Source organism: Pipra filicauda, unplaced genomic scaffold (genome assembly GCF_003945595.2).
Source record: "Pipra filicauda isolate LSUMZ 115617 unplaced genomic scaffold, ASM394559v2 scaffold100_size2392355_pilon, whole genome shotgun sequence".
NCBI classification, from domain to species: Eukaryota; Metazoa; Chordata; class Aves; order Passeriformes; family Pipridae; genus Pipra; species Pipra filicauda.
This window is the reverse complement of record NW_024103441.1, coordinates 1,249,929-1,276,891: the sequence shown is the minus strand read 5'-3', so window position 1 is coordinate 1,276,891 and position 26,963 is coordinate 1,249,929. Positions and strand designations below refer to the sequence as shown.

The window sequence follows — 26,963 nt, the reverse complement described above, 5'->3', positions numbered from 1 at the left end:
TTGTGATGCCACACTGGGCTTTGCTCCTGACATTTTGATTAGAGCAATTACCCCAGGCCAGGCAGATCCCCCTGGCAAACACCCACCACGCAGCACGGCTGGTTCGAGATGGGAGTCCCTGTTACTGCCTAAATTGATTGTCTTGCCACAACTGCTGAAGTCATTGCTTGTAGCTACATTCTGGGAATTAACAACTTATTTTTATCCCCTCCAAGTTATCTTGCTGACAGACATCTACAGGAAGTGAGGGATGAAGACAGTTACTACTATATTGATAAGATTTAATAAAAATCACTGTATGATTATCAATGTCAAAGTTAAGTGGTGCTATGTGGCATCATGTCCCAAAGCCCTCAATGTTCCCTAAGTGGATTCCAGTGGACATGCATGTCTCTGAAGGCAATTTGTACATTAAATCTCTGCAGCTTATCTGCACAGTCTATCTGGAGAAATATCAGAAGTGACTCATACCCAAACAAGCATCCCCCTTCCTTACCTCTTAAGCCAAATGGAAAAACATTCTCCTTACAAGAAATTAGTGCAGATAAAACACAGCTCCTTCAAAGACACACAAATCCCAATTTTAACTTTTAAAATTCTAGAAAGTTTAAAAAGTCAAGTAGCTGTTTAACTACTGAACACAGAATTGGTACCTGTCAAGTCCTCCTTGGAATCTGTAAGATCTCACAGCTCCTGTTCCCTAAGTTAAGCCTTACCTACGTAGGAAGGGAATTTAAAACCGCTTCACACGCCAAAGCTCTCAGATGTTCCTGTAGTACTGCTACTCCTACCAGAGAATTATGTTTAGTGTGCAATTAATTCAGCTTCTCGAAATACAAGGAGTACCAAGACTCCTGTGCCATAAGGGGACCATATTGCCTGCAACAAAAACATATCTTAGCACAACGCTAAATATTTCTCTCTGCATAAATCTGGAATCCCATCTCCAGGAGCTCAGCCCAGAGGCACTCGGAGCACCCTGGCACTGCAGCAGCACCCGAGGGGTGGAGGCCAACTGGGGCCACCCCAACTGCTCCTGGCAGAGCTGGCCAGGCCAACCCCCATGGCAGGGCCAGCCCTCACCTCAGAGCCTACACTGGGAACTCCCCCAGCACAAGAAATTACTGGGAGGTCAGACTTCCTTCCCCTGTTCCCACAGTTGAATCTCCAAATCCCTTTTCAAACACCACCAGCAGACCCGGGTACACACACCTGTACTGGATCATCCCAGCCTGCAGCATCTCATTAGAAGCATTACAAGCAAAACCACCCTTTATTAAAAAAATACCAGCTTTTGAGTGGAATGCAGATGCTGCTGCTTTGGGAATTACTCAAAGTCTCTTGAATTCTTTCCTCAGAGGCATTGAGAATCTGAAGACAAGCACAAAGCCACTCAATTGAACAACGCTGGCACCGTGCCCGGCTCTGGGCGCTGACGGGTGTCACCACGAGCAGTTTCTGGACCCCACTCCAGCCCATAAATGTTACTGGGCCCACTGTGCTGCTGGAGTGGAGCCCCCCAGGCTCTTCAGTGCCTTCAGCAGAGTTTGATGAATTCCTTCCCTGGGTTCCCAGCCCATCTCTCTCCAGGCTCACAGCCCTGGGATGTCACCCCCTGCAGCAGCACATCAGCACCCAGGGCACTGTGACAGGGTGACACCCAGGGCACTGTGACAGGGTGACACCCAGGGCACTGTGACAGGGTGACACCCAGGGCAGTGCCCACCCCCTGGACAGACACTCAGCTCTGGGAGATGATGCTCTTCCCAGAAGGACCCAGCAGTGGCAAGCTCTGAATCCCACTGGGAACAGCGATGTTATGGGAAAACTGACTTTTATAGTGTCTTGTCCTGGGATGTTTGTTTAACCAACCAGCTGAAGTACAGGCTTAGCCAGAGTATTTGTCACATCTGATGTGCTCACAAAAAGAACTACATTTCCCTAATTCCATGTGGTTCCAAGAAGTTGTACTGAGAAGCAAAATGTCACCAGTTCACATAATTTGTTATCCAAAGAGGACGTGAACAATATTCTTATTATTAAATATCCCAGAGATTTTTAATTCTCTGGGCTGGGATAAAAGCTTTCTAAATGTTGACATGCACTTTCACTTGAATTTGAAGATGCATCCATTTAAAAAAAGATTTAGATTATAAATGAGTACAAGACTGTTCGATACCCTTTGCTCCCTGCTAAAAATGAAATCACAAACTGAAAACACTGTTATAAAATCATAGCACTTATTTTCAAAGTACATGTAACAGCTTTAAAGAACAAGTTGCACACTGGGCAGTTCATCCAAAGGTGTCTGCTCTGGGTCTGTGCCTTGAGCTGTAACACAATGTACAATCAGAAAAACTTCCACCCATAGTCCAATAGTTAAAGACCCTCATTTCACATTACATAAAAACTCTATTTTTCTTCATTGAAAACTCCCAGAATTAAAATACTGCAATTGGTCAGAATTGATTCTAAGAAACCAGTAGCTCACATTCAAATGAATTTGCTATTTCCAAAACAAATGCAGTGTTCTGGAGACACTGTGACTGTGCTGCCCTGACAGAGCTCTGCTCCCAGCAGGAAGGAGGGATGCAGTGAACTGGCTTTCCATGGCTGCGTCCTCAGCATCTGCTGTGACCTAAATGAACTTTGTGCAAGTGCTGTGCAGGGTGGCACAGCCCCTCTGCTGGTGCTCAGACAGCACAGGCCAACACCGAGCCAGACAACTTTGCCTTGGGTTTCTCCACAAGTACCTGCAGTCAGCCTGGCCCCTGCACTGCCCCGTGCTGTGTGGGGAGGACAAACCCAGGGCAAGAAGGGAGAGGTACTTGCCTCATACAACAAACAGCCCAGGGACCAGATATCAGACTTGAAGTTATAGCCGTTCTCGTGTATTCGCTCCGGGGACATGTAGTAGGGAGTTCCCACTGCAAAACAAACAGACAGACGAGGTTATTGTCTCACAAAGGGACTGTGGCACTTCACTAAAGGGTCAGGGGGCACAAAGGGCTCATTGGAAGAGATGCATGAAAATGTGGAGACAGATCATGGTGTCAAAGGCATAGGATCAGATGTATCATCAGGTACAGAGCCACAGGATGGGGAACGTTAGTGAAAATATCTGCGGTATTTCTGAGGGTTGAGAAAGGTTTTCTTCCCCTTCCAGGCTCCCAAGAACCTCCAGAGTGTCCCAGGTGGACAGAGCCACGGGACAGGGTCACGCCTGCCCTGAGGTGGGGGGGATGCCAGGACTCTGCTCAGCCAGAGCTCGACTCTGGGACACAACCCGGGTGTTCCCTGGACCTCGCACGGGTCACCAGGAACTGCAGCACAGGGGGGAGGGAACAGCTCCACACAGGGCCAAATCTTACTGCAAAAACCTAGATAATCACGCCAAACTTTAAAACCCTGCTCCAACTTGCAGTCACATCAGAAGCTGGGGGATTTCCAGCTACTTCCACAAGTCTGTATTTTATCAAAAGAAATTTACTGCAGTATTTTGGACAGAAGTTACAGGAAATTATTAATAAATTCCTTACCTCAAAAAGGTTCTTTTTTAAATCCTAAATAAGTTTCAGTTGTGGCACTGAAAATACAAGACATCCTGGCAGTCTCAACTACATCAAATAATCCTCAGATACATCATTTATTAAAACATCCAAGGACTGTATATGCTCTTTTCTCCTGCTTCCCCTGCTTGTCCGTCCCCTGTCAATTTTTTTTTCTTTTGGCATTCCAGTGTATCCTTCTCCTAATTAAAGACCTTTCCCTCACAAGATGGCAAATGTTTAATTTGCCTGTAACATTCAGTTTACAATTTCTCCATTTGAAATGCTGACTGAGACAGCTGGAGGACTAATAAGCAGCTGAAGGATAGTGCTGGAGGTGGAGGGGGAAGAACAGCCACCACCTTCCCCAACGTTCCTGAGGAGGGATCTGAACTGTGGGAAATAAATGAGTTCTGGGGAGAAAGCAACAGCCTTGAGAGGCAAAACCCAACCCCTGCCACCTGCACAGGTGACCCAGCACAGAGCTGGGCATTTATTTGGACCCCCAAGATGTTCAGCAATCTGCTGCCCTGTATGGTGAACTCAGCTCATGCTTTCAGGTCATTAAATAAGAAATTACTCCCCTTTCACTGTGAAGGTACCCTAATGAGAAGTTACATTTTTGCAAATCCTATACAAACCACAACAGAGGAAAAATAACACAGGGAGATTATTTTGTTTCCGTGCTGAGGAGGAGCAAGTCAGACTGACACAGTCCCAGATCTGGCTGGGTTTAATTGCCAGTGAAAGGCCCCTGTGTATGGAAGAGACCAGAGTTCTGTTAATAATTTTTAATAGACTCCACAGAGTGACTTCACAGGACACCCAGAGCAGACAGGACTCACTCAAAGAGCCCAACGAGCCTTTCCACGGCTCTCTCCCATGTGCACGAGGACACACACGATGGACAGCACAGTAACCCCCACACAGCTGCCAGATCTCTGTGCAAGAACTGACTTGGCTGGGACAGCACTGATTCATCTTCCTGATTAAAAATATGCAGCTGCAGCAGCAGCAGTGACTCATTCAGTGAAGTTCTTGGACAGTTTTGGAAGCCTCCAGTGAACACTGGCGTGAGACACTTCCCTGCCTGCTCCGTCCCTGTGCTGCTGCTCTTCCCACCCCCAGGAGCTCCGGGAGCCGGGCACAGGAGGGAGCACCAGGGCAGCCCCAGCCCTGCCCCGAGGTGCCCCTGCTCCCAGTGCCGGTGCCAGGGCCGCTCCCGGGCTCAGTTATTCCGGTCACTGCGTGACCACCCCGGAGCAGGAACGGTGGGCTCTGAGGCTGTGGCAGCCAGGTCTGCTGGGGCAGCACCACTGTCGTTTTAGATAATGCCTGGTCTAGAGAATGCCTGGTTTAGATCAGCCTGTGCCCCCCTGGACGCCGGCAGGGACGGGTCTGTGCCACGGCTCAGTGCCCTCCCTCCCGGCCGGGCATTAATCTGCTCCACTACATCCATGGCTCCCGAGCTCTCCACGCCTGAGCTCCTTTCCTGGAGTCCACCCACCACATTTACCTGCCATCACTGGAGCCTTGGCAGCAAATGTACAAACAAGCAGGGCTCTGCGTTTCAAAACTGATGCATTAATTTTTAAATAACTGTCATGATAAAAGACTGACAAGCCCAATTCTCTTTATGGCCTGTCCAGCATTACGTGGGAATCTCCCGTAATGAGCCTCTTCTAGAAAACTGCACAAGGCTTCCAGTGCAATCAGTCAGGGCTCACCATTGCATCCCATTAGTCAATTTGACAGGAACAGTCTAATCAGAGACTGTTCATCAGAAACTTTCTTTGGCATTTGCCCTGCTGGAAACACAAAATATTGTTCCGATTCAGTATCACTCACCAGGTGGCAGAGCAATGCCTTTGAAGCCATAAAGGTTGCCAAACCATAGGGAAGGTTATGGCTAAGTAAGGAGCTTCCTGCTCTGCTCCTGAGAGTTGAAACCCTTCACTTGACCATGAGCCACTTCAGTGATGCCAGAGCATCCCTGCTCCCCCCACACTGCCCGGGTGCAGCTACAGCACCACAGCAACAAACAGCTCTGGAGAGCTGCAGCTTCCTCGGCAGGGAAATGCTAATTATTCCCAGTTAGAACAGGAGCAGTCTCTTATTTCACCAGGAAAACACAGAGGCAAAGGCAGTAAAGTTATTCCAGACATACAATTCCAAATCCTTCCCTCTCATACAGAGTCTGAATTACAGCCCTACCTGTGCAGCTGCACCCCCAGTGTGCACAGGCACCACAGCTGCCCCGGGTCATGTCCCTGTGCAAACACAGCTCAGCCAGGACTGATGCTGCTGTGGAACTCAGCCCTGGCTGCTCATGGGCACAACCAAAAGGAATCTGGTTCACACTCACACTGAAACCAGGACACAGTGTTCCCCACAAGCTCTGAGCTGGCTCAGGTCTTCTCCCAGAAGGAGAATTTGGGAATTAGCTAAAGTGAAACTGTGGTCAAAGGCACTAAAATATACTTTAAATTCCTTCAAAACTCAGTGTGAGGTGCCCCCACGAATTGTTTCAAGGGAGAAGACAAACAAACAAAAAAAGCAGATGAAATCTACTTCTTCTTAGAAAAAAACAATAACTATTTTGAGCATAATATTGCAGCTGTTGTTACCAGACCTGTTGCCTTAAGGCTCTCTATTTTTTTTTCTTATTAGTATTTAATCACACAGTTGGTTGTTTTGGGTTTATTTGTTTAGTTGGTTCTTACATGTATGTAAACATACCTGCAGAAATTCTGCATCTACCTTTTTTCCCACAAATACTCTACTCAAGGCTCAGACCAAAAGGCTAAAACTCCTCAAAATCCCCACAATATTGGCTGTTGACGTTTTCTGTGCATTTCTTGTGTCCATTTTTTCTAACCAAGCCCTGTTTACCAGCCCCTCCAAGCCCTGGGATTTTGTTTCAGATGGCAAAGTGGCTTGGCAAGCAAAGGAAAAAAAAGAAAAAAGGAAAGGCAAATAGACCATTTATGAGAGAGCTCTTCAGTCAGTCCCTGCACCCCCTCCCATCCAGAAGGGCTGGGTAACACCCCACGGACCCCCATCCATGGCTGTTGGCATGTTCTAAGCTGGGAAGCTTTGACTTGTGTGCATCCCCCAAAAGGAAAATCTGCTCTAAGTACATTCTTGTCCAAGAATAAATAATAAATCATCTGCTCCAAAACAAGACTATTCTGTGTAAAATTGGTTTCTTTTGGTTTTTTCTTTTTGTTGTTTTTTTCCTCTCTTGTTTCTTCAAAATGTAAAGCCAGTCAGAAGCTTTAGATAATGCCAAGTTTATTTGGCTAAAAATGGGCATTATACCAGTTCTCAAAAAGTTATCCATTCTAATATTGACAGAAATTCTCTGTATTTATTTATTGAAGTTAAGTTTTCCAAAGTCTAAAATTACGGAAGGAAGGACTGCAAGCCACCACATTGTAACAAGGAGTAGTAAAATTCACCTTAGCTACACCCACTACCTTTAAAACATGAATTTGCTGGCAAAGCTTGTGCAGGAAGAGCTGTCCCCTGTGCAAAACTCTCTCCTGCCTGCTCCCCGGGGAAAGGGAGAGCACAGTCGAGGGGGTTCCCTGGGAACCCCCGCACACCTCCCACCCCAGCTGGTTCCTGTGCCTCTCCCAACACCGGGGGAGGCTGGAGGTGTCCACACTTCCCCTCTGGCAGGTCTGCCCATGGAGGTTTTCCCAGGGCCAGGGCTCTCCCTGCCCACGTCCCGGCGCTGCTCCGGCGGATCCGCATGCTCGGAGCCCGGCGCTCGCCGGCGTCTCACGAGCTGTGTACAGGCAAATCTTTCATTTTTCTTTCATTACCCCGGCATGTACTGTCACTTAATTTTTATGTATGCAATCCTTCCTGACAAATATGATCTGCTGCCTGGTAATTCATGTGACGTTCATTCTGTTCCTTGCTCTAATTACGGCTCCCGTTCCCGCCGCGGCGCTGCCGAGCCGCCACTACACCTGTCAGCCGGGTCGGGGCTGCCTGATGCCCTTTGTGCCAGCCTGATGTGAGCAAACACGGCCAAGGGAAGAAATGAGATGAATATATTTGCATAAGCTGCACATTGAATTCATGGGTCAGCAGCCAGGGAAGTGATGGCTCGGGGCGGTTGCCGGGGCAACGTGGGCTGGGAAGTGCCCGCTTGGCACCACGGCCTGGGCCAGGCACTGCTGGGCACTCACAGCACCCACAGAGTGGCTTCATTGCACCAAAACCAGGACCAGCCCATTCCTGCTGCTGCAAAACCTGCATCTCTGCCCAATTACCAAAAATAAAGGAAGAAGCTTCAAGTCTGCAAATTTCGTGACTGTTAAAATGCTCTTTTTTACGTGGCTCCAGAATCTCTGGAAATGGTGGTGTGTCCGTCCCTCTCCAGCCTCAGCGCCTCTCCCTCAGTGCTCTGCACCCCAGTCACCTGTTTCCAGGGCACCGTGATGTGAGGGAAAGCACAAGGGGCTGAGCTCTCCCTACTCAAGCTTTCTCAATTAAGAGAGAGCAGCCCTGCTAAAGGTCACAAGCTTGGCTTACATGTGCAGCCAGTTTCCAAGCCCCAATTTATTCTTATTAATATAATAAGTGCAGCAGTCAAACTAGATAAGATCATATAATTAGACATGATCATATTTGGGCCTGTTTGGATGATGTGATTGTAACTTTCTGTGAAAAGGATTTATTTTCATCTATTAAGCACAGTGGGGATATATCCTAGAACAGCTTTTGATGCGAAGGGAAATCTGAAATCTCCTATTTTATGCCAGTAAACTGTAGAAATGCTCCTATTTTTTTAAGCACACACAAAGCAAGGCAGGAATCTTCCTTCCCTGAGCACTGAGGAGCCCAGTGTTCTGGGCAGTGTTATCAGTGAGGTTTGTACACATCCAAGAGAGGATCAGCAAGACTCACACTCAGTGGAGGAAACTGCACAAAACAGAGTGAAACAAATGTTGTGTGTTCCAAAATCAACTGAGAGAGGTAAATGTAAAAGAGCTTAAATACTGCACCAGAAGCCAAAGTTCCCTCAGTGCTCTAACACAGAAGAGCCTTTGGGACCCATTAATAAAAATGGAAAATCACCTCTTAAGAGGTTACAGACACAATTAGGAAATACTTAAACAATGAACTGTATATACTATGGAATTTTCTGTAGCACTGGAATTAATGTTAATGGTAAAAATGAGGGAGACAACTTTGAGCTATGTGAAAGACATGAAGAAAGCTTGGACCTTTAAAGCCTAAGCTGAATTTCAAGTGCAGCCCCTTTTTGGAACAGATGAACCACGAGGGCTTTGAACACCTCACCCACCTCAGACAGTGACAGCCCCGGTCAGGGGCTGTAAAAGGTGGTGGTGTGACATTTAATTCCAGCAAGCACAGTGCAGGCAAACAGGATATTCAGAGTGGAAAAGCTGCATTTGTTAGATTTGCTAAAAATCACACGCTTACCAGGCCAGACCTTACAGAAAAAAATAACAAGCGAAGCTTTAAAACAGAAGATACCTATTAATGCCTATGAAGAGCATTTGGAATGCACATCACTGGAGATCCAGGATCCACTGAATCCCACTTCTGTCACCATCAGAGGACAGACACCACTGCTTCTGAACATCACAGTTGACAACTGCACGGCAGGGCTTGCTTAACAAGTACCAGCTTACCTAAGGAATGTGCTGCAGTGGTTTTAGAACTAAAAAACCGGCCTAATCCAAGATCTCCCAGCTTCACCACCCCTGTGGCTGTTATAAACACGTTGGCTGGTTTTATGTCTGCAAGAAGAAAAAGGTAAAAGGTCAAAGCCACAAAAGGTTATTTGGTTCTAATACTGCAATAGAAGCATCGCCTGCAGCACTCGCTGTACAAAGGGGCTCGAGCAGAACCGCGTTCCTTTAGAGCTTTGATAGCCTGAATCTTCCAAGGCTTCAAGCTCTGCACACACACGAGAATCAGAGTGTACTTCCCAGCACACGAGAAATACCAATGAGGGAAAATGTAGGAAACAGCTCAACAGAACAGAGGCAACCTCTAACTGCTGGAAATCAAAGCAATAAGCCCGGTTCTCTTTGGGAATGCTCATTCTCCACAGGAAACTGTACTGCCCACCGCCATCCCTTCACGCAAAGGCTAATCACTGTTCCACATATGCATAAATTCTGGGCTCTGTGCAGCCCAGTTGGTTCATGGAGTGCAGAAATCTCTAGAACCCCAGTTTCCCAAGCAGGAACATCAGGACTGAGTTAGAGGCTCTCTCCTCACGTCAGAGCACACTCTGCGAGAGGCTCCACGTTTCAGCCACCAATTACAGACCTAATTCAGGTGCAACTGATAAACTGCATCAGGGGATGCATAAAGGAGCAAAAATGATATCACACTGCTGAAAAATACAGTGAAGAATTCACTCCTTCAAAGGAGCAAGGAAATAACAAGCAGCAGAGATTGGTGCCTTTTGGGATATTTGCATTTCCTGAGTCCAGTCCTTCACAAAGCACTTCACTGACTCTGAAAGCACCAACGTAATTTTTGGATAGAGCTCAAAGTTATGAGGCATTCTAAGACAAGGAATTCAAAATTAATTAATGAAAATAGAGAACAGGTTATGAAAGTGTGGGACATATTTGTATTAATATTTCAGAAAAGCCTGCGAGACAGGAAAACTCTTCTCAACTCTCTAAGGTCACAGCTAATATAATGAAGACTATTTCTTAAGAGTTCACTGTATCCAGGAGTCTCAGCATTTTATTTCTGACACTTTTCTAATGGCAAGTTTGACACTTCTGCTTAATATCAGTGTCTGGAATACAAAGCAGCTCATCTTCCTAATACCACGCTCACTCCGGCCTGACTCCTCTAACAATGAGGCAGAGGCAGAAGGAGGGATCCATCTCCAGCTCCAGCCTCTCCAAACATGCACTGGCTGAACATCAGCATAATTGTTTTTGAATGCAGGCGCTTACTAATTGGAACATTATATCATTATTCAGTGAAAAGAGACTGAATTAATGTTACCTCTGTGCATCACCCTGCGGGAGTGCATGTGTTCCACTGCACTGCATAACTGCACAAAATATTTCCACACCGTCCTTTCCGGGATTAACCGTTTCTGCTTTTTAAAATACTGTGGGAGGAAACAAATAAAAGATCAGTGAAAAAGCAACATATTTGACTCGTTCCTGGAATTGTGGTAGTCAGCTGCAGGTTGCTCATGTCTTCCAGATCTGCACCTGCAAGACTTTTCTTCTGATTAGCTTTCAACTCCTCCTCCCTGCATGGAAACTTCGATGCAGTTCACTAATTAACAACTATTATGAAAAATATGCTTAAATAGGTTTGACATTTTTGAATGGACACAATTATGATTAGCATTAATCTCCTTAATTACCTTGTAAAACATATTTAATGCCTCAAAACAACAAATGTCTCAAATATTTTGCCTTAAGAAACAAAAGACCATTAAAAAACCCCTTGTAAACATTCATTCTTGCATCATCTATTAACAAGGACAAGGAAATCTGCTTCCCTTTTTTAAAAGATGGCCAGAGCATCAATAAAGTATTTGTGTTTCTTCTGTGATCAGGTAGAATAATATATTCTATTTTATGCATAATAGGAATACTAAATGAACTGCACTCTCTCCAGTGAGCAGAAAGACACCCTGATCAGGAGCCACAGATCTGGAAAAAGGCCCTTTTGTGGGTGGTTAGGCTGTGCCCAGCACAGGTTCCATGGACCTCTGGCTGCCTGAGCCTCCCAAAATCACGGGAATTGTAATGCCACAGCACAGAGAGCAGTGTGGTGCTGCACCTCTGCAACACTGAAGTCGCTGTCAACTTATGACAGGAATAAATGACCAGCTGCAGACCCCAGTGAAGGGCAGACACTGCAGATCTTCAGCTGCTCCCTCCTCTCCAGCAGAGCACGGGCTCTGCAGGCTTTGGATGCTGGGCCCTGACTGCTCCTGGCTCCCTCCTGTGTTGGATGCTGAGCCACCCTTCCACCACAGCACTAACACACTCAGAACACCCCTCCAGAGGTTCCAGACTGATCCCCGTGCTCTGTCACACACAGTGTCCCTGGATAACGCCTCTGGAATGCTGCACACCCTCCTGGCTCACACAGCTGCCCTGCTGCACCATCCCTGTGAGAATTCCCATCTGCAGGAGAGTAAAGGAAGGGAACTGTTTGCTGCCCTTTGCTGCACCTCGTGCTTTTCCCTCCCAGCACTGACATCTGATGTCCGTTGTCACATTTTCCATTTCATGTGAAATGCTGTTACTGGTTCGTGTTTGACTCCAGGAATGGCAAATTTCCCTTTGCAGATCAGCTGTGAAGGGGCACGACTGTGCAATTCCCCAGGCAGCAAATCTGACAGATTGCAACAGTTCCAACCCAAAACTTGAGAGAGAGCACAGGGAATTACAGAGGGTGAGGGAGGAAGTGTTATATACACAATAAAATTATTTAATTCTCAATAAAGTATTTAAGAGTGGATATGCAAGACCACAAGTGATAATTTTCTAAATGTCATGTCCAATAAGGTTCACCTGACATTTACAAGGAAGTCCCAACTCTCAGGTGGGTTTTCCTGCAGCTCTACATCCTCATAAATAATGCAGGCACCGGGGCGTGACAGAGACAGCCCTGGCTTTATCACCCTCACACCTCCAGTGTTGTCACTGCTGTTCCAGGGAAAATCCTCCATCAGCTGCAGCTCCCCAGGGAGGGCTGGGGGTGACTGCAAACCCCACTGCTGCACTGGAGCTATACTGACAAGGAGGCTTTTGTTCCCTCCTGGATTTAGGGTTTGGTCATTTTTTACCTCTTAAAAAAAAACAACCAAAAAAATGGAATTCCCAGATTTGCACCAATAGAAACACTTCATTTCTATGACCTTGAAAAAAACAAATGCATGTTCTTCGTGCCTGAAATACAGAGAGAACACAGAGCAGCCAGGCAGCACTGACAGGCAGCACAGTCCAGTGCTGGGCGAGGCACCAAACCAAGAACCTACCAATGATGCTTTGGAAAATGTAACTCCTGTTATAATGACACACAAAGCAAGTTTAAAAAAATTAAATAGTCAAAGGACAAATAGACAAATGAACATATTTATCAGTAAGGGATGTTTTAAACTAAAAACTGCAGATGACAAAAAAATGCAATATTTTATATCATGAAATGTTATGATTCTGTAGGTAAAACTTTTTATAAGCTGAGACTTAAAAATCAAGCAAGACTCTTGCACAGTCCAGGGTGGCCACACACAGCCCCAACTCCTGCTCTCACAATCCTCTTTTCCCACCTGTAACCACAGCAACAAAAGGCCTGAGAAGATCTGCAAGTTTCTCCAGATCTGGAGGGAAAAGGGTGAACTGCAGCAGAAGGCACGAGGGAACAGTGAGAGCTGCAACCCCAGCGAGCTCTGCGGGGGCACAAGGGCAGCTCTGCCCCCACCCCAGCGCTCACCCCTCGGGCTGGGACACATCCCTCCCACCCTCCCCTGCTGAGGCTGGATCTGGGATTTTGGGGCTCTCCCCAGTGCCTCTGCCAACTGCCTGTTCCCAGCTCGCCCGCCCGGGGCTCTCCCGGGAGACGGAGCAGATTTTCCTGGATCCTGCAAATTTAGCCGTTGACTATGGACTGAGTGGTAACTTGTTTGACAGCCCCTGGCCTAGTGCCTCATGGCTCTGCTGGCAAAGAAAACAAATCTGTTAATAAGATATTTTAACTGTGACAACAAGGAGGAGGAGAACTTTCCAAACATTCATTTATGATAATTACAGAATAATGATGGCAAAAAACAGGTAAAACATGGAGAGAAGGTTGAGAGTGCTAACAAACATGATATAACACATCTGTTCTCACAAGGGATGTATGTCTAAAGATTAACATGTCAAAGAAAATATAAAAGCAGGTGGTAACAGCTTAACTAAAGCTGGTTTGCAGCAATACAAGTATTCCTAAGAGCAACATAAAAGAAGAACAAGTACTTGAAACATTTTCTCAAACCCAAATCCCCATTGCATAGAAAGTCAATACACTTGCTTGAATGTCTTCAGAGTGGCAGACAGACAACGTGAACACTGAACCCAACAGTAATTAACTGTCCCCATCAATCACAGGCTGAGTAAATCAACCCTGCCAAAGGCACACATGTCCCACCAAACCTCAGACCCTCGCTCCCCTCTGAGCTCTGCCCACGAGTTAATGGCACCTGGGGGATTTAAAATGCCCCCAGACACTGGTTCAGGTCTGGAAACACCCCCTGGGTGTGCAAAGCTGCAGGAGGAGAACAAAAGTGTTCCTAGCCCAGCTGTGCTGCCCCCAGCCCGCGTGTGCCTGGTCCTGGATGTCTGTGGCACCTTGGGCATGGACACATCCCTACCTTAATCATCTGGGAGAGGTCTCCGGCGTCAGCCAGCTCCAGGACAATGTTCAGCTCGTTGTCTTCGATGAAAGAGTCCAAATACTTAATGATGTTGGGGTGGTTCAGTTGCTGCAGGTGGAGGGAATGCAAGAACACTCACAGTGCTGGCGCAGTGACAGCTCCAGACACAACATCCAGCCCCGCTGTCCCGGTGAGCACAGAGGGGCAGCCACCCAGCTCTGAGTCTCCACACACAAACACCCCCAAGAAACAGCATTTCTCACCAGCACAGCATAAGAAAAGTGTCTTGAGTAAAGAGCAACTCAACCCCAACAGTGTGACACAACCCCTTCTATTGCAAACTTGCAGAACATTTAAAAACTGTGTCCTGAAAGAAGTCTTGTTAAGCAATAACTGAGTTTTTTCTCCCCTATTAAAGATAAACCCCAAATGTTGATTACAGTACCCCTCAGGGTCTCTTTGCCCCTTAAAAGAACAAAATTACACTAAAACTCTGACAGAGGAAAATAATGCACAAATTGCATACACCAGTTTGTTTTTCTGATTATTTATGCTTCTATAAGCTTATATATTTATAAGTTTTATTTGCCAACCTGAAAACAATTATTTTCTCAAAACAACAACAACAAAAAAACCCCTGGAAAAAGTCATGAAAATCCTTACCTTCAGGAGGTCAATTTCCTTAATGCAATCTTGCCTAGCCTTGGCATCCATCATTTCAAAAATCTTCAAAGACAAAACCACACAAGATAAAAATGAAACAACAACAAAAAAAGCACTTTATACTTTAACAAGCAGTTGGTCTTTCCTTCCCCAATTTGTATATCCTCTACAGTAATAAGCATTCACACAATCCCCAGATCAAATAAAGATCAATGTTTTCTTTATTTTGAAACCACTACAGGGCTAACATTGGGGCAAAACTATTTTTAGAACCTGTAGGCAATGCTCTAAGTAGCCCAGAAAATAAAGACAGTAGTTTGTGAATTTACTGCCGTGATTTTTGTTGCTTTAGTTACTGTTAATTTCATCCAGAAAATAAAAGACAAAGTGTTTACTTTTCCCTTTTTAACAGATACAGCCTCCACTAATTTCTCTGTGATAATTAACAATAACATTGAGCATTAATATTCATTTTGTAATAGTCAGAGAGTAAGTCACTAGAAATGAGAGTTTACAGGGTCTGTTCAAGGATTAAAGGGAAATCTCCTCAAACAAAATGCTAGTCTGGACACTGCCCAATACTTTCAGTCAAGTTACAAATCTACACTGCTGGCAACTAAGTTTTTTAGAAATTCTTCTAAAACTCCACGAGCAGGCTCAGGCACTGTTCCCTCTCGTGCTCCGTGTTCCCATGTTGAGCTGTGTCACGATGGCAGGATCCCCACAGGCCAGAGGGCCTCCTTCTTTCACACACATTTAACTACAATCTCACTTGGTAAATAACTTTAAATATTCAATTTAAAATCTATTTACTTTATAAAGAGGTGAAATTTAAAATAAACATGAAATTGCACCACTGCTACGTAATTCTGGTTTGGAAACAGAAAGCCCCTCCAGGGAGCAGAGAGACAAGGACCCTACAGTGCAGTTCTCTGGCTCCAAGTGATCTGGGCGGGCCCTTAAAACATCCCCATCCTGCTCCGAGCAGCAGGACTGTGAACTGAGGTGCTCACCTGCACTTTCTTTAACGCCACAGGCTTTCTGTCCAGCAGACACGTTGCTCTGTAGACTTCGCTGAACTGGCCTCGCCCGATCTTCTTCTCCACCTGGAAGTCTGCCAGGGTGCAGCGGTACGGGAACGCCGTCAGCTGCCTCTGCGGGGCCAAGGGACTCGCTCAGGGGCTGCACAGGGGCTGCACAGCTCTGCTCCCACAGGGGCTGCACACCTCTGCTCCCACAGGGGCTGCACACCTCTGCTCCCACTGATGGTCACAGTGGAACCTGGGCTGCACACCTCCTGCTCCTACTGATGGTCAATGGAACCTGGGCTGGTCCCTCTGCAGAATGGTGTGCCCCCAAGCCCATCACGGTGTGCCCACAAACTCACCACAGTGTGCCCCCAAACCATCAACACCCTGCAGAGCTACCAGGGACAGGCTGAAGTCAGATGACTTTTTCCAGAAGGGAATGAAAGTCTTGCCTTGTGTGTAAGGAACTAATTAGTCCCACACTGCTCTCCCTCGTCCCACAGCCCCTCTCCAGCTCTCCCTGCCTGTGCCACCCGGGAGCTGCCGCAGCCCTGCAGCAGTGCCAGGTAAACAGCCAGGCAGGGAGCAGGGCCTGCAGGGACTGGGGATTGCTCCCCAGAGCCAGCCCGCTCCCCTCCACAATTAGCACGACTGCCAAACAATGCTTAAAGAAGAAATGATGAAAATGAATTACTCAGAACTACCACACGTGCCAAGCAGAACGTTTCCAAAGCTTCAGCATTGAGCCATTTCAGTTTGTATCAAAAACACAAAAAGAGAAGTACCCAACACAAGGGGAAGGTGGGGAAGGGACGAGCCATCACCCCAGCCCACCCCTGAGCAGACAATCCCAGCACAAGTGTCCCAGAGCAGGCTGGGAGAGCTGGATGTTTGAGGAGATGACTATTCCCACCACTGTCATTTCCCACCACAGAGGGAGAGGCTGGAATTAAGATTTAAAATGCAGGTAAAACAGTCCAGTATCTTTTGTCAGCCCCACATACAAGACGTTGTGTGGGTCTCTTCCAGTTTATGTTTATTTTGATGAGTAAATAAGTTTGGATTTCTTTTCTTTGCAACAGAAATAAAATGGAACACTACTCAACAACAACAGAAAGCATCCATCAGGCATTTCAAAATGCCTTCAGATTTCAAGGTGTGTTGTGCTACTCTGAACTACAATCACAGTTATTTGACAAAGGTTTAGTGAACAAAGTTGTAAAATTCAGCATTTTAAAGAAAACTGACCAATCAAATCCCCCAAATAGTAATTTCTGACCCACAAAAGCATCAGTTAATCAAGACAAGCTGTTTTGAAACTGTCACCTCTAAAGCATCATTATCACAACAAACAGGAGCAATGCCCACAATGGAAATTCATACTCAAAAAGCCCACTTACACTTGGTAAATGCTGATGATATAGAGATCAGAACAAACCACACACCAGACAGTGAAAGACTACCAGGTGGTTTTGGTGTCACCTTCCCCCTGATCTCCTGCAGCCCAAGGCTGGCTGCGGCCAGAGCTCGCCCTGCCCTCCCCTCCCACATCCTGCCCTGTGCCAGCCTTGGGAAGTGCCTGGGGATGGAGCTCTGGGAAGAGAGGGAGCTGCTGCCAAACCCAACAGCTCAGGCAGTTCCGAGCTCCAGCAAAGACCAAAATGCAACCCCACAACCCCAGCCCAGGCCTGTTCATTCAGCAGGCACATCACTGGAGATAACTCCAGGCTGTCATGGTCACCAGCTTCCTCAGTTCAAGTTCCCTAAAAGAGAAACCCCCTCCTCTGCAAATGAAGCCACACTTCAAAGAACTGTTTTTGAAAGCCAAGGCCACAGGTAAGTTTTTCCATCTCTCACCATGAGTATTCCAATAGTCTCATGCCAGGAGAAACAGGTTTCAGTTCTTTGGGCTAACGACAACACAAACCCAACCCAAGGCCTGAACAACAACGCCCAGAGGTGACAGGCTGAGTTGGACTGAGCTATTCATGAAGGCAGGTGGCACAGAAAGGGAAGGGCACTCCAGCAAGTGCTTCCTTTAAACAGCTCAGGGAGTGTTTCCCTCCAACATCACTTTAGTCTCCCCTTCACTCTGGAACAAGTCACCAGCCAGTGGCTGCAACCAAAGTTTGGGTCAGCTCTCAGTGCTTGTGCTGTGCTTGGAGTAATACTGAATTTACAGAAGAAAAAAAATCCCAAAATAAAGACTCAGGAATTGTTTCTCCAAGTTTGGCAGTGCACACTATCCAATGAACTGGGAGCATCCTGTCACTGATGAGGGAAAAGGTATCCTGCAGATCATCAGATAAGGAGCAGAATGCTAAAATCCCACTGCTTTATCGGTTACAAACATTCTCCTTTAACTTACTGAATGAACACCAGAGCAAGGCAACATGGGATGAAAGCAGACAAGCAAGTGTTCCAAGGAATCAGCCCCTGCACCTTCTCCATTTAAACTGGCTGTGATCTCTCTTTGCAGGGATCTGATGAACAGGAACACTCATCAGTGCCCATCTCAGTAAGATGGGAAGGGGCTGCTGGGGGGGCTGGAGGTGGGGCTGGAGGTGGGGCTGGGAGGATGGATGTGGTGCTGGAGGTGGGGCTGGGAGGATGGATGTGGTGCTGGAGGTGGTGCTGGGGGGATGGAGGTGGTGCTGGGGGGGATGGAGGTGGGTGCTGGGGGGATGGCGGTGGTTTGCTGGGGGGGATGGAGGTGGGGTGGGGGGATGGAGGTGTTGCTGGGGGGATGGAGGTGGTGCTGGGGGGATGGAGGTGGTGCTGGGGGGATGGAGGTGGTGCTGGGGGGATGGAGGTGGTGCTGGGAGGATGGAGGTGGTGCTGGGAGGATGGAGGTGGTGCTGGGGGGGATGGAGGTGGTGCTGGGTGATGCCTGGACACCTCAGCTGACGTGTTCTGGCACCCCCAGCACTGCAGCTGCATATTTACATATGCAATGACCCAGATTTGCATTTGCTATCACAACCTATCAGACCTAATTAAAGTAACAGAGCTTTCCTAGAGGGAGAAGATGTTTGACTGCAGCACAAACCAGAAACCCTCCTCAGGTTACACCAACCACACCAAAAGCTCCTACTGATCACAGGCCATTTTCCCTCAGCTTTAAACTCAGCCTTCCTTCCCTTATGCTTTGCTGCGTTAAAGGGAAGCAGGAAACTCTGCCAAAAACTGTTGTAAGGACACAAAGAATACCTAAGAAACATCTGCCTTCTCTGAACACCATCCCTATAATCTGGCCTTGTGCACATCTCACTTATTTCACAACTTCTGACATGGGGAACCCCATTGTTTTCACACCCTTCTACAATTAACCACTACAGTTCTTCATAAAGCTGTCAAAGAATCAACCCCTATTCATTCAAACAACCCACAATCCTTATTTCTGTAAAACTCAGAGTTTTCATGTACATAAATTATGTGTAAAATTAGACACCACCACCACCTTCAAACCTGTCCATCAAAAACACATTTTCTCATTTTCAGGACAGATTCAGGCCCAGGTCTGCACAAGAGCAGCAAAGTCAAAACTCTGCAGATCAGGTCTCAAGGTCAGTGATGGAGCTTGAATTAAAAAAAAAAAATTAAAAAGAAAAAAAAGGGGATTAAAAAACCAAACCAAAAGAGCTCCAACCACTGGACCCTATGAAAACGGGGCTGTTTGCACATTTCTGTTCCCAGGGCAGATGTAGGAAGGGGAAGAAATTGTTTTGAGACAAAGCCTGTTCTCTTCATCCTCACAATGAAGTCTCATTCTTTTCCTGCTCCATAAAAAAAAATAAAAAAAAAGCCAAAGATCAAAGTCAGTTAATTCCTCATTCGAATAAAAAGGCCATTCATTTTTAAGCAGAAAGGCAGAGATTATTCCAAGAACAAGCTCTTCTGGGCATCTCCTCTGGCAGACATGTGCTCTGTGAGATGGAATCACTGATGCCAGAGCACAAATTCCAAAGCTGGCAAAAGCTGGAACAGCAGCCCCTGTCACGGTACTTGAGGGAGAAGTTTGCCAGGCTTTTAGCCTCAAATTTTGAGGTATTACAAGATTTTCTGCAAAACAGAATTAGTAAGGTCTTGTAATACTAAAAAAATCCAGTGGCACCAGAGGCAGCTGCACAGGCTGTGCACGAGGAACACACACAGGCTGAGTTTCACACCTGGACATTGGATACAACTCCCTCCAAATCCTGCTCCAAGCACACGCAGGTGGGACACACCCCCTGAACACATTTCTCTGTTCTACTGTTCTTCGTGAGTAGTTGTACAGCTCAGAATTTGTATTTTGGGATAAGGAAGAATAAGAAAAACCTGTTCTGTGGAAAGACACTCAATCTCCAGACCAATTAGTGTTTGGTCAATAAATTTACCTCTTTGTAGTTCCTTGAGATCTGGGGAAAACCTGAACAGCCCCAAGAGAACTGTGGGAGCAGCTCTGCCTGCAGCCCTAACCCCTCATTTGGGGCACAAATCCCAAAGTATCAGGAAATCCTGACCTGTGGCCTGTGCAGAGCCAGGTCTGTGCAGCTGCTCCCCCACAGGGCTGGGAAATCCCAGCCTGGATGAGCTGGAAAAGGGGAACGTTCCCTGCCAACTGCACACCACATAAACCCGGAGTGTGGTGTTAATTCATCACAAATCAGTGGTTTCAGTGCTGACTGGCACGTGCAAAGCAGGCACCAGTCAGCAGCCTGCTCAAATGGCTACAAGGTCAGGATTAGATTACTTGTAATCAGCCTAAAAATTGTTAAAGATGGGTTAACCAACAGTTAAAAAGTCAGACACTGCAATCTTCAGATGCCAATAAAAGCATCTCTCCTGTAGAGCCACGGAATGAAATATTCTTTAGAAGAGGAAAAACGTACTCGCCCAATTAATTTTCTGAAATCTCATTAAAAAATTTAGCCCGACTAAGTCATACACTTCTGACCTGAATTTTAATTATCTTTACGCTGGATATAAGTTTTTTTTCTGATATTTGCAATGCATCATTAATTTTAAAGGAATGGTTTCCTGCTTCTAAAGTGCATCCTTCATCTGAATGACATTTACTGTAACTAATTTCACCTTTAAAAGACATCTGCAGCAGGACTGGGGGGGCTTCAGCCCCTCCAGTACAACACACATTTCACAAGCAGTGATTTACTATCAGCATCAGTGCTTCAAACCTTTTTAGTGTGTCCCAAATTGCACACCTGCCTCCATTCTATAATGCCTACCTGAAAAGAATTTTGCATACTTTGAGGTTGAAATTCCAGTGTGAATTTATGAGAACACATTAGGACAGATTGATTAAAGGAAGAACTTCTAAGCTCACAGGAGATGAGGAAACTTTTAAAATATGGATTACCCTTCAAACAGGTAGTCAAGTAATTATTGAAGAATACATCAGGTTTTTCAATTTGAGCTTCAAAACTAGACTACACAGTCATCATAAAACATCCTTCACCTCACCTGGTACCTGGAATTTAAAGTTTGTTGAAGAACTTGGCTTGAATTTCAAAGTTTGGCCGTCCCTACCAGCAGATATTTGTACTAGAGCATGATAAGGAAAGAGAGAAATACCAGCTTGAAATAATAGAAATAACCTCTTAGCAGCTCTGCTGCTAAGCTGTGAGTATATAAAAGGGTTGTTTAAAAGTGAGTTATAGTGTTTATTTAGTATGAAAACTAAGTGAAAAATTATAGCTCCATATTTTTATATCACTGATTTACTCCTAAGTATCTTTTATTCCTTACTGCTGTAAACATTCAGTAATCTGGAGGCTCCTATAATTGACACTTTCACTCTGGAACATTGCTGGAAAATGTTCCTCCTTTTGCTGACCAGCTTCCTTGGGGTAACACTGGGTGGGTAAGGGAGGCAGAGGTCAAAACTGTTATTTTATTGGGCCCTTTCTTATGTTTTTGGGCTTATTTTTGTTTATACAAAACTTCTAAATACCCAGCATTACTCAGAAGTTTCATCTTCTTAACTAAACTACAGCAGTTAGAGGCAGAAAGAAAAGCCTGACACACTTGCACTCTGTACTGAAGAGTCACAAAGCAGAAATAACACCTCTGTCAGAATGGAAAAGAAAAAGCTCTAGGAAGCAGCACAATTACAGGAAAATTTTGTAGGAGAGGAACACACTGTTGCTCTGCTCTTTGGGGGACTGACACAGCAGTTTTGAATATGAGGATTGGAAGGAAGGGAGGGCAATTCCACACAGACCCTCTCCTCGTCCAAGACTCCAAGTTTTGGCATTTTCTGCTCAAGTTTTTCTCGCTGCCATTCATGACAGTTCTGGTAAGGCAAGTTTGGTCCATTTTATCTCCCCAAAGCTCCCTCCCTCCCACAGGCTGTGACACAGCATGGCTGCAATACTTGTATCTCCAGAGGAAAGAAATTATGCCATTTTGGATTATTCCAGGTAAAAGTACCAGAGATTTGAAAATTATATATAATTATATTCCTGAAAAATGGCAAATCAGAAATAGGTAATCAGCACTCATATCATGCCCCCAATGGAAGGTAGCCTGCCCTCTAAACAGTATGATTTTGTAACATGCATTTTTCCAGTTCTCCAGTGGACTGTATATTTCTGTTCTTCAGCTTTTTTTATGTTATTTTGACAGCAAAGCCAAAGAAAGTCTTCCTGCAGTTCCAATTCCAAATGAGCTCATTCTCAGAAGAGTTAATAGAGCCCTCCATTAACACAACTTGGGTACTACCAGAGTTGGGGGGAGGTTTCACTAACAATGACCATACAGCAAAATGAGCCCACTCAGCATCAGCATCACAGCAGAACATAGATTATTAGCTACTAATTACACTTAACTATGTCATTACAAATTCTAACATGTGCTCCAAGATGCCATGAACGTATCTGCTGCACAGGAACACTTCCTAATCTTGTTCATGAAATAATTACAGGGGCACTATCCTGCCAAATGAGGCAGTAATTAACCCTAATTGCTCAAAATGCAACTGGCTAATTCTAGGAGATTAATCAAGGGGATTCAATTATTATTAAATGACTTAATATGACAAATTGCTGCATTAGGAGAGGGGGCTTTGCTCCATTGCAGGGTACTTTCCCAGGATACAGGCACGGTTGTGTTCTGTGTGTAGGCAGCTCCCTGTGTTTGCACAGCCCACCCTGGGCAGTGTCAGAGCTTTCCCAACAACCAGCTCTCATTTGGGGAACCTGGATCAGCCCCGGGCTGCACGTTGGGAAGGAGAAATCCACAGGCACAGCCCCCTCCCTGCAGCAACATCACACCACAGGCACAAGGCTCTGCTTCCTGACAGCCCTGCCAGGATGCCTTTGGTTTGCTCCTTAAAATAACACCCAGGTACCACTGAATCACTCTGGTAAACACACAAACAGCCACAGCCCCCGAAATCCCAGTGTCACCATTACACAGCAGGCAGGTTCATCCTGGGTTTAGCCCCCTCATGCAGAGATGAGCTGCCACAGTGACACTTTATAACAGTACTGACAAAATGCATTGTGGGATGGATTCCAGACTCTCAGACAGCCTACAGACCCATGTAGGATAGGCTTTTTGTTGGTAATTACCCCTTTGGCATTTGTTACTAAACTATAAAAGGAGATAAAATACATTTATTCATTTACACAATCATCTGCTTTACTTTGGCCTTTTCTTCAAAGAATCAAAGACAAGAGAAAGCCAACACAGTGCATGTTTTCATAAAGATGATTTAAAAATACTTGCTCTAAACAAAAAATCAAACTATTTCCTTTTTCTCTTATTATCATCAAAAAACCTGGGTTCAGGAAGCTGTGGCTGGCTGGCAGAATCCCAAACTGGATAAACCCTAAATCTTCTGTAACTGCATTAGAAATAAAGGAGGGGGGTAAAAATAAGGAGGCTAAATGCTAATAAATCTGTGGACCTTTATAGAAGGAAGGGAAGAAAACACAGAAGGAGAAAGCCTGGAGGCACACACACTTACCTGAGGGTCATGCTGGAATTCCTGCCCTGGCAGCTTGCACAGAGGGTTGTTCTGGTCCCCTAGATGATGTGGGTGGTTGTGCTGCCCTTCCATGGTATCATACCAAACTCTGCCTCACAGTTCTGCTGGAGGGAACACAAAGGGGAGAGAGAAGTCTCATCACTGCCAGAAACTCTTCCCCGGGACTGCCTACACAGGGTTGCTCAGGGCAGCAGCAGCAGAGTCCTCCCCTCCCTCCCTCCCTCCCTCCCAGTAACTCACAGCCCTCCCAAAGGCAGAGCCGGGAGCAGAACAGGGCAAAGCCACCCTTGTTTCAGGAGTTTTGGCAAGTATTCACTCAGCAAAGAACACAACCGACCTGATTAGTGTATTAATAGTGCATGTCTGGCACTTGGGCAATGACTAACTCCTAATTTAAAATGCAAAGGTATTTCAAATATTTGTGGGAATGGGGTGTTTCTGTGATGCAGAACAACTTCTGTAGCAAGTACTGCTCAGTCCTTTTAACAGTTGTCAGTGAAACAAGCCTTTATCTCTGGCAGATCCTTCCCAACACCAGCTACTGTAACACGGGCACACACAGTATGGGGGGAAGGCAGAAAAAAGGCTCTTGTTTCTTCAGCAAATGAATCTTCACTCTAACAGACACTCACTGGCTGTGGGAGCTGCTGTTCCTGCTGCACAGAAACAGCTGAGCACATGAGTTACTCTCAGGTAAAAGTTTTCCAAAGTTAGTACCATGAAACTTCAGTGGGAGGAGAATCACTGATAGTGTGAAGAAGTTCGATTTTAAGATTCCTTCTGCCTCAAGCATCTGTAGGTTTATCAGTAACCAGGTGAATACTTAAATAAAACTATGTCTCTTAATATCAATGTTGAAGTGTCCTATGAAATTCCTACCTTACATTACATTGCTGGAATGATCTTAATTATGTTATTAATCAAGATTTGGAGAAAGGCTGTTTACTTGAAGGGATAATGTACCACATGTTCTCCCTCTTCCAAGTCCACAGGCACAGAGCAAACCCTGCAGGCCACAAACCCTGGCACCTCACCACAGAGCTCCACAGGAATCCAGACACTTCCCATGCACAGCCCCCATTAAAGGCACGTCCAGACAGTGCTGGGTGAAGTGTCCGTGGTTGAACAGGGATCTGACTGTATATCCACTGTGTCCTGCCTTCAGAAAGGGCTGGAGCTCAAAACAAGGACAGGGATTTACCTCCAAGTATGGGAACCTGAATCACCTGATCACCCACAGGTCTGGGACGTTCCTCACAGAACCATAACTCTCCACGAGGAAGCTCAAGGTACAATTCCTTCCTGTGGGGCGTGGACAGCTCAGGAGACCCCACGTGCCACGAGGGGTACGGGAACGGGGCAGGATTTGGGTTCAGGCACTGTTGGTTTAAAGCCCTAACCCAGCCCAGCTGGAAGCAGAGGAAGGAGGAGGAACAGAATAGCAGCTTTGAAAAGAGATCCAGCCCAGCTCACATGACACAGCTCCTGACACCTCCAGGACAGCGTGTCCTGCCCCGGGCTGGCAGCTCGGCTATTCTGGGCTGCTGGCACAGCCAGGGCAGAGGGGAAGGGGATCCCCAGCAAGGGGCTTCACAGAGGGGCTTAAACAGCAGCCACCAAACACCACAAAGGCACTTCGTTGTGTCAAATAAGGTACAAGGTACACTCTTGGTATGGGCACATTTTTACTTTACATTGTTCTAGCTCTGCACTTTTCCTTCTCAGGTGACAGGCTCCTTTATTCCTGCTTCTGAATTTCCTACAAAGCTTTGCAGTGTCAAACATTTTCAGACTGAGTCTTGACCATGACTGTAAATTAAACCATTTTTAAAATGGCATGAAGGATTACATGTCTTTCCAAAAAGCCACTAAAGGAACAGGATCATCATCATGGGAAACATGACCAAAGCCCCTGTGGGATGAGCAGCTTCTTCTCTCAAAGACTGCCACTTTTCTGTGGTACAGTTGTTACTGCAGTCAGTGGCAGCATTCCCAGGTAACCTGGGGTTTTTCCAAAGCCAAGGAGAACAAAACCCCTCTCATGCAGCCAGCTGCCCTGCCACATCCCAAGCTGCAGCTCCTCTCTGGGTACCTGAGTGTCCCCACACCCCCATCCCGTCCATCTGACGCTCATCAGCAGAACACAAACCACCCCCTGCACCCCTGGTACCTCGCAGGTACCTGACAGGTGGGATTCTCAGGGCACAACAGCCCAGGGCACTCGGGAGCAAAGGCCAGGATCATTAGTTACGAGACACTCATTAAGGAGCAGAACCTCATCAGCATCTTGGCATCCAGTCTGAGCCGCCCCGTGCCCCGGGTGCCGCTCCTCGCGGAACAGCTGTGCCCAGTCTGGCTGGGTATCACCATGTGTCTCGGGATGCCTCCAACTGCACTGCAGGCCAAGTGATTTGCTCCCAGATGTATAATCAACATGACAGGACCGTGCACCTCTCAAGCAGGCGGCAAAGCAGCAGTTTGTGCTCAGTGTTACAACCGTTTTCTGTACCAGCACTTTTCACCTCCTGCAAGACACACCAGCTGCTCTGTGTGCCAGCGTTCAGCTCTGCTGCTGCCCACCACACACACACACATATATGTGTGCTTTTCCACTCAGCTACTATACCCTTCTCATACCCTCTCACCACACAGGGACTTAGAGGGGGAGCCAAGCAGCTCTGTTTGGGTGCCTCATGTAAAACAAAACAAAACAAACAAAACTTGCTGTTTTCAGCAAGTCTGATGTAGTTCCAGAAATCCACAAGTTGTTTAAACACAATCAAGCACATTAAACTACTGCACAAATTCCCACCTTTCAACATACACACAGACCCAGCAGTGCACCCAGAGCTCCCAGGTGGCTCCTCCACCCGCAGGGATGTGCTGCCGGCGGGAGCTCCCCCTCCCCAGGACCTGCTCACTGCAGGCTCCGCAGGGGCAGAGCAGAGCAAACTGCTTTACAAAATAAACACAACCACAGCACTAACACTTTCTTCCTCTCTGCTGCCCAATAATATTCTTCCTCTTCCTTGCTCACAAAATAAATCTGCCAGGATACTCCAGGAGATTACCTATATATTTAAATGATGATCCTGGCTCATGATTACATCCTCACTGTGGTTCAGGGCACGTGCTGTGGGGAAGGCAGCCCAATCCTAGGAGAGTACTATTTCCGAGTGACTTTTATTGTCCATTATCTTACACCATTCCTGTCACAGCCATGGTGCCTGGTAGGAATAGTTCACAACAGAAATATCTTTGTCGTTAGTATTCTCATTGCAATTTAGTCAGATCAACCTTTAAATCTCATCCATCACACTGAAGAGCTCTGG

The 26,963-nt window shown here is 46.3% G+C and overlaps 1 protein-coding gene across 3 annotated transcripts in view; it reads right to left on the bottom strand.

Annotated features, from left to right (window-relative positions):
- The window catches only part of NEK6 (NIMA related kinase 6), a 45,932-nt gene that overhangs the window by 6,924 nt on the left and 12,045 nt on the right, over nucleotides 1-26,963 (bottom strand). For 2 of the 3 annotated variants that reach the window (XM_027741278.2, XM_039382371.1), the window contains exons 2-8: nucleotides 23,611-23,735; nucleotides 15,624-15,764; nucleotides 14,611-14,673; nucleotides 13,945-14,055; nucleotides 10,569-10,677; nucleotides 9,224-9,331; nucleotides 2,833-2,927 (exon numbers count right to left, since the gene is read on the bottom strand). In XM_027741278.2, coding sequence (XP_027597079.1) covers nucleotides 2,833-2,927; nucleotides 9,224-9,331; nucleotides 10,569-10,677; nucleotides 13,945-14,055; nucleotides 14,611-14,673; nucleotides 15,624-15,764; nucleotides 23,611-23,703 — 720 coding nt within the window. In that variant the 5' untranslated portion in view covers nucleotides 23,704-23,735. The remainder of the gene's footprint in view (nucleotides 1-2,832; nucleotides 2,928-9,223; nucleotides 9,332-10,568; nucleotides 10,678-13,944; nucleotides 14,056-14,610; nucleotides 14,674-15,623; nucleotides 15,765-23,610; nucleotides 23,736-26,963) is intronic. The other variant, XM_027741280.2, reaches the window with a different exon arrangement.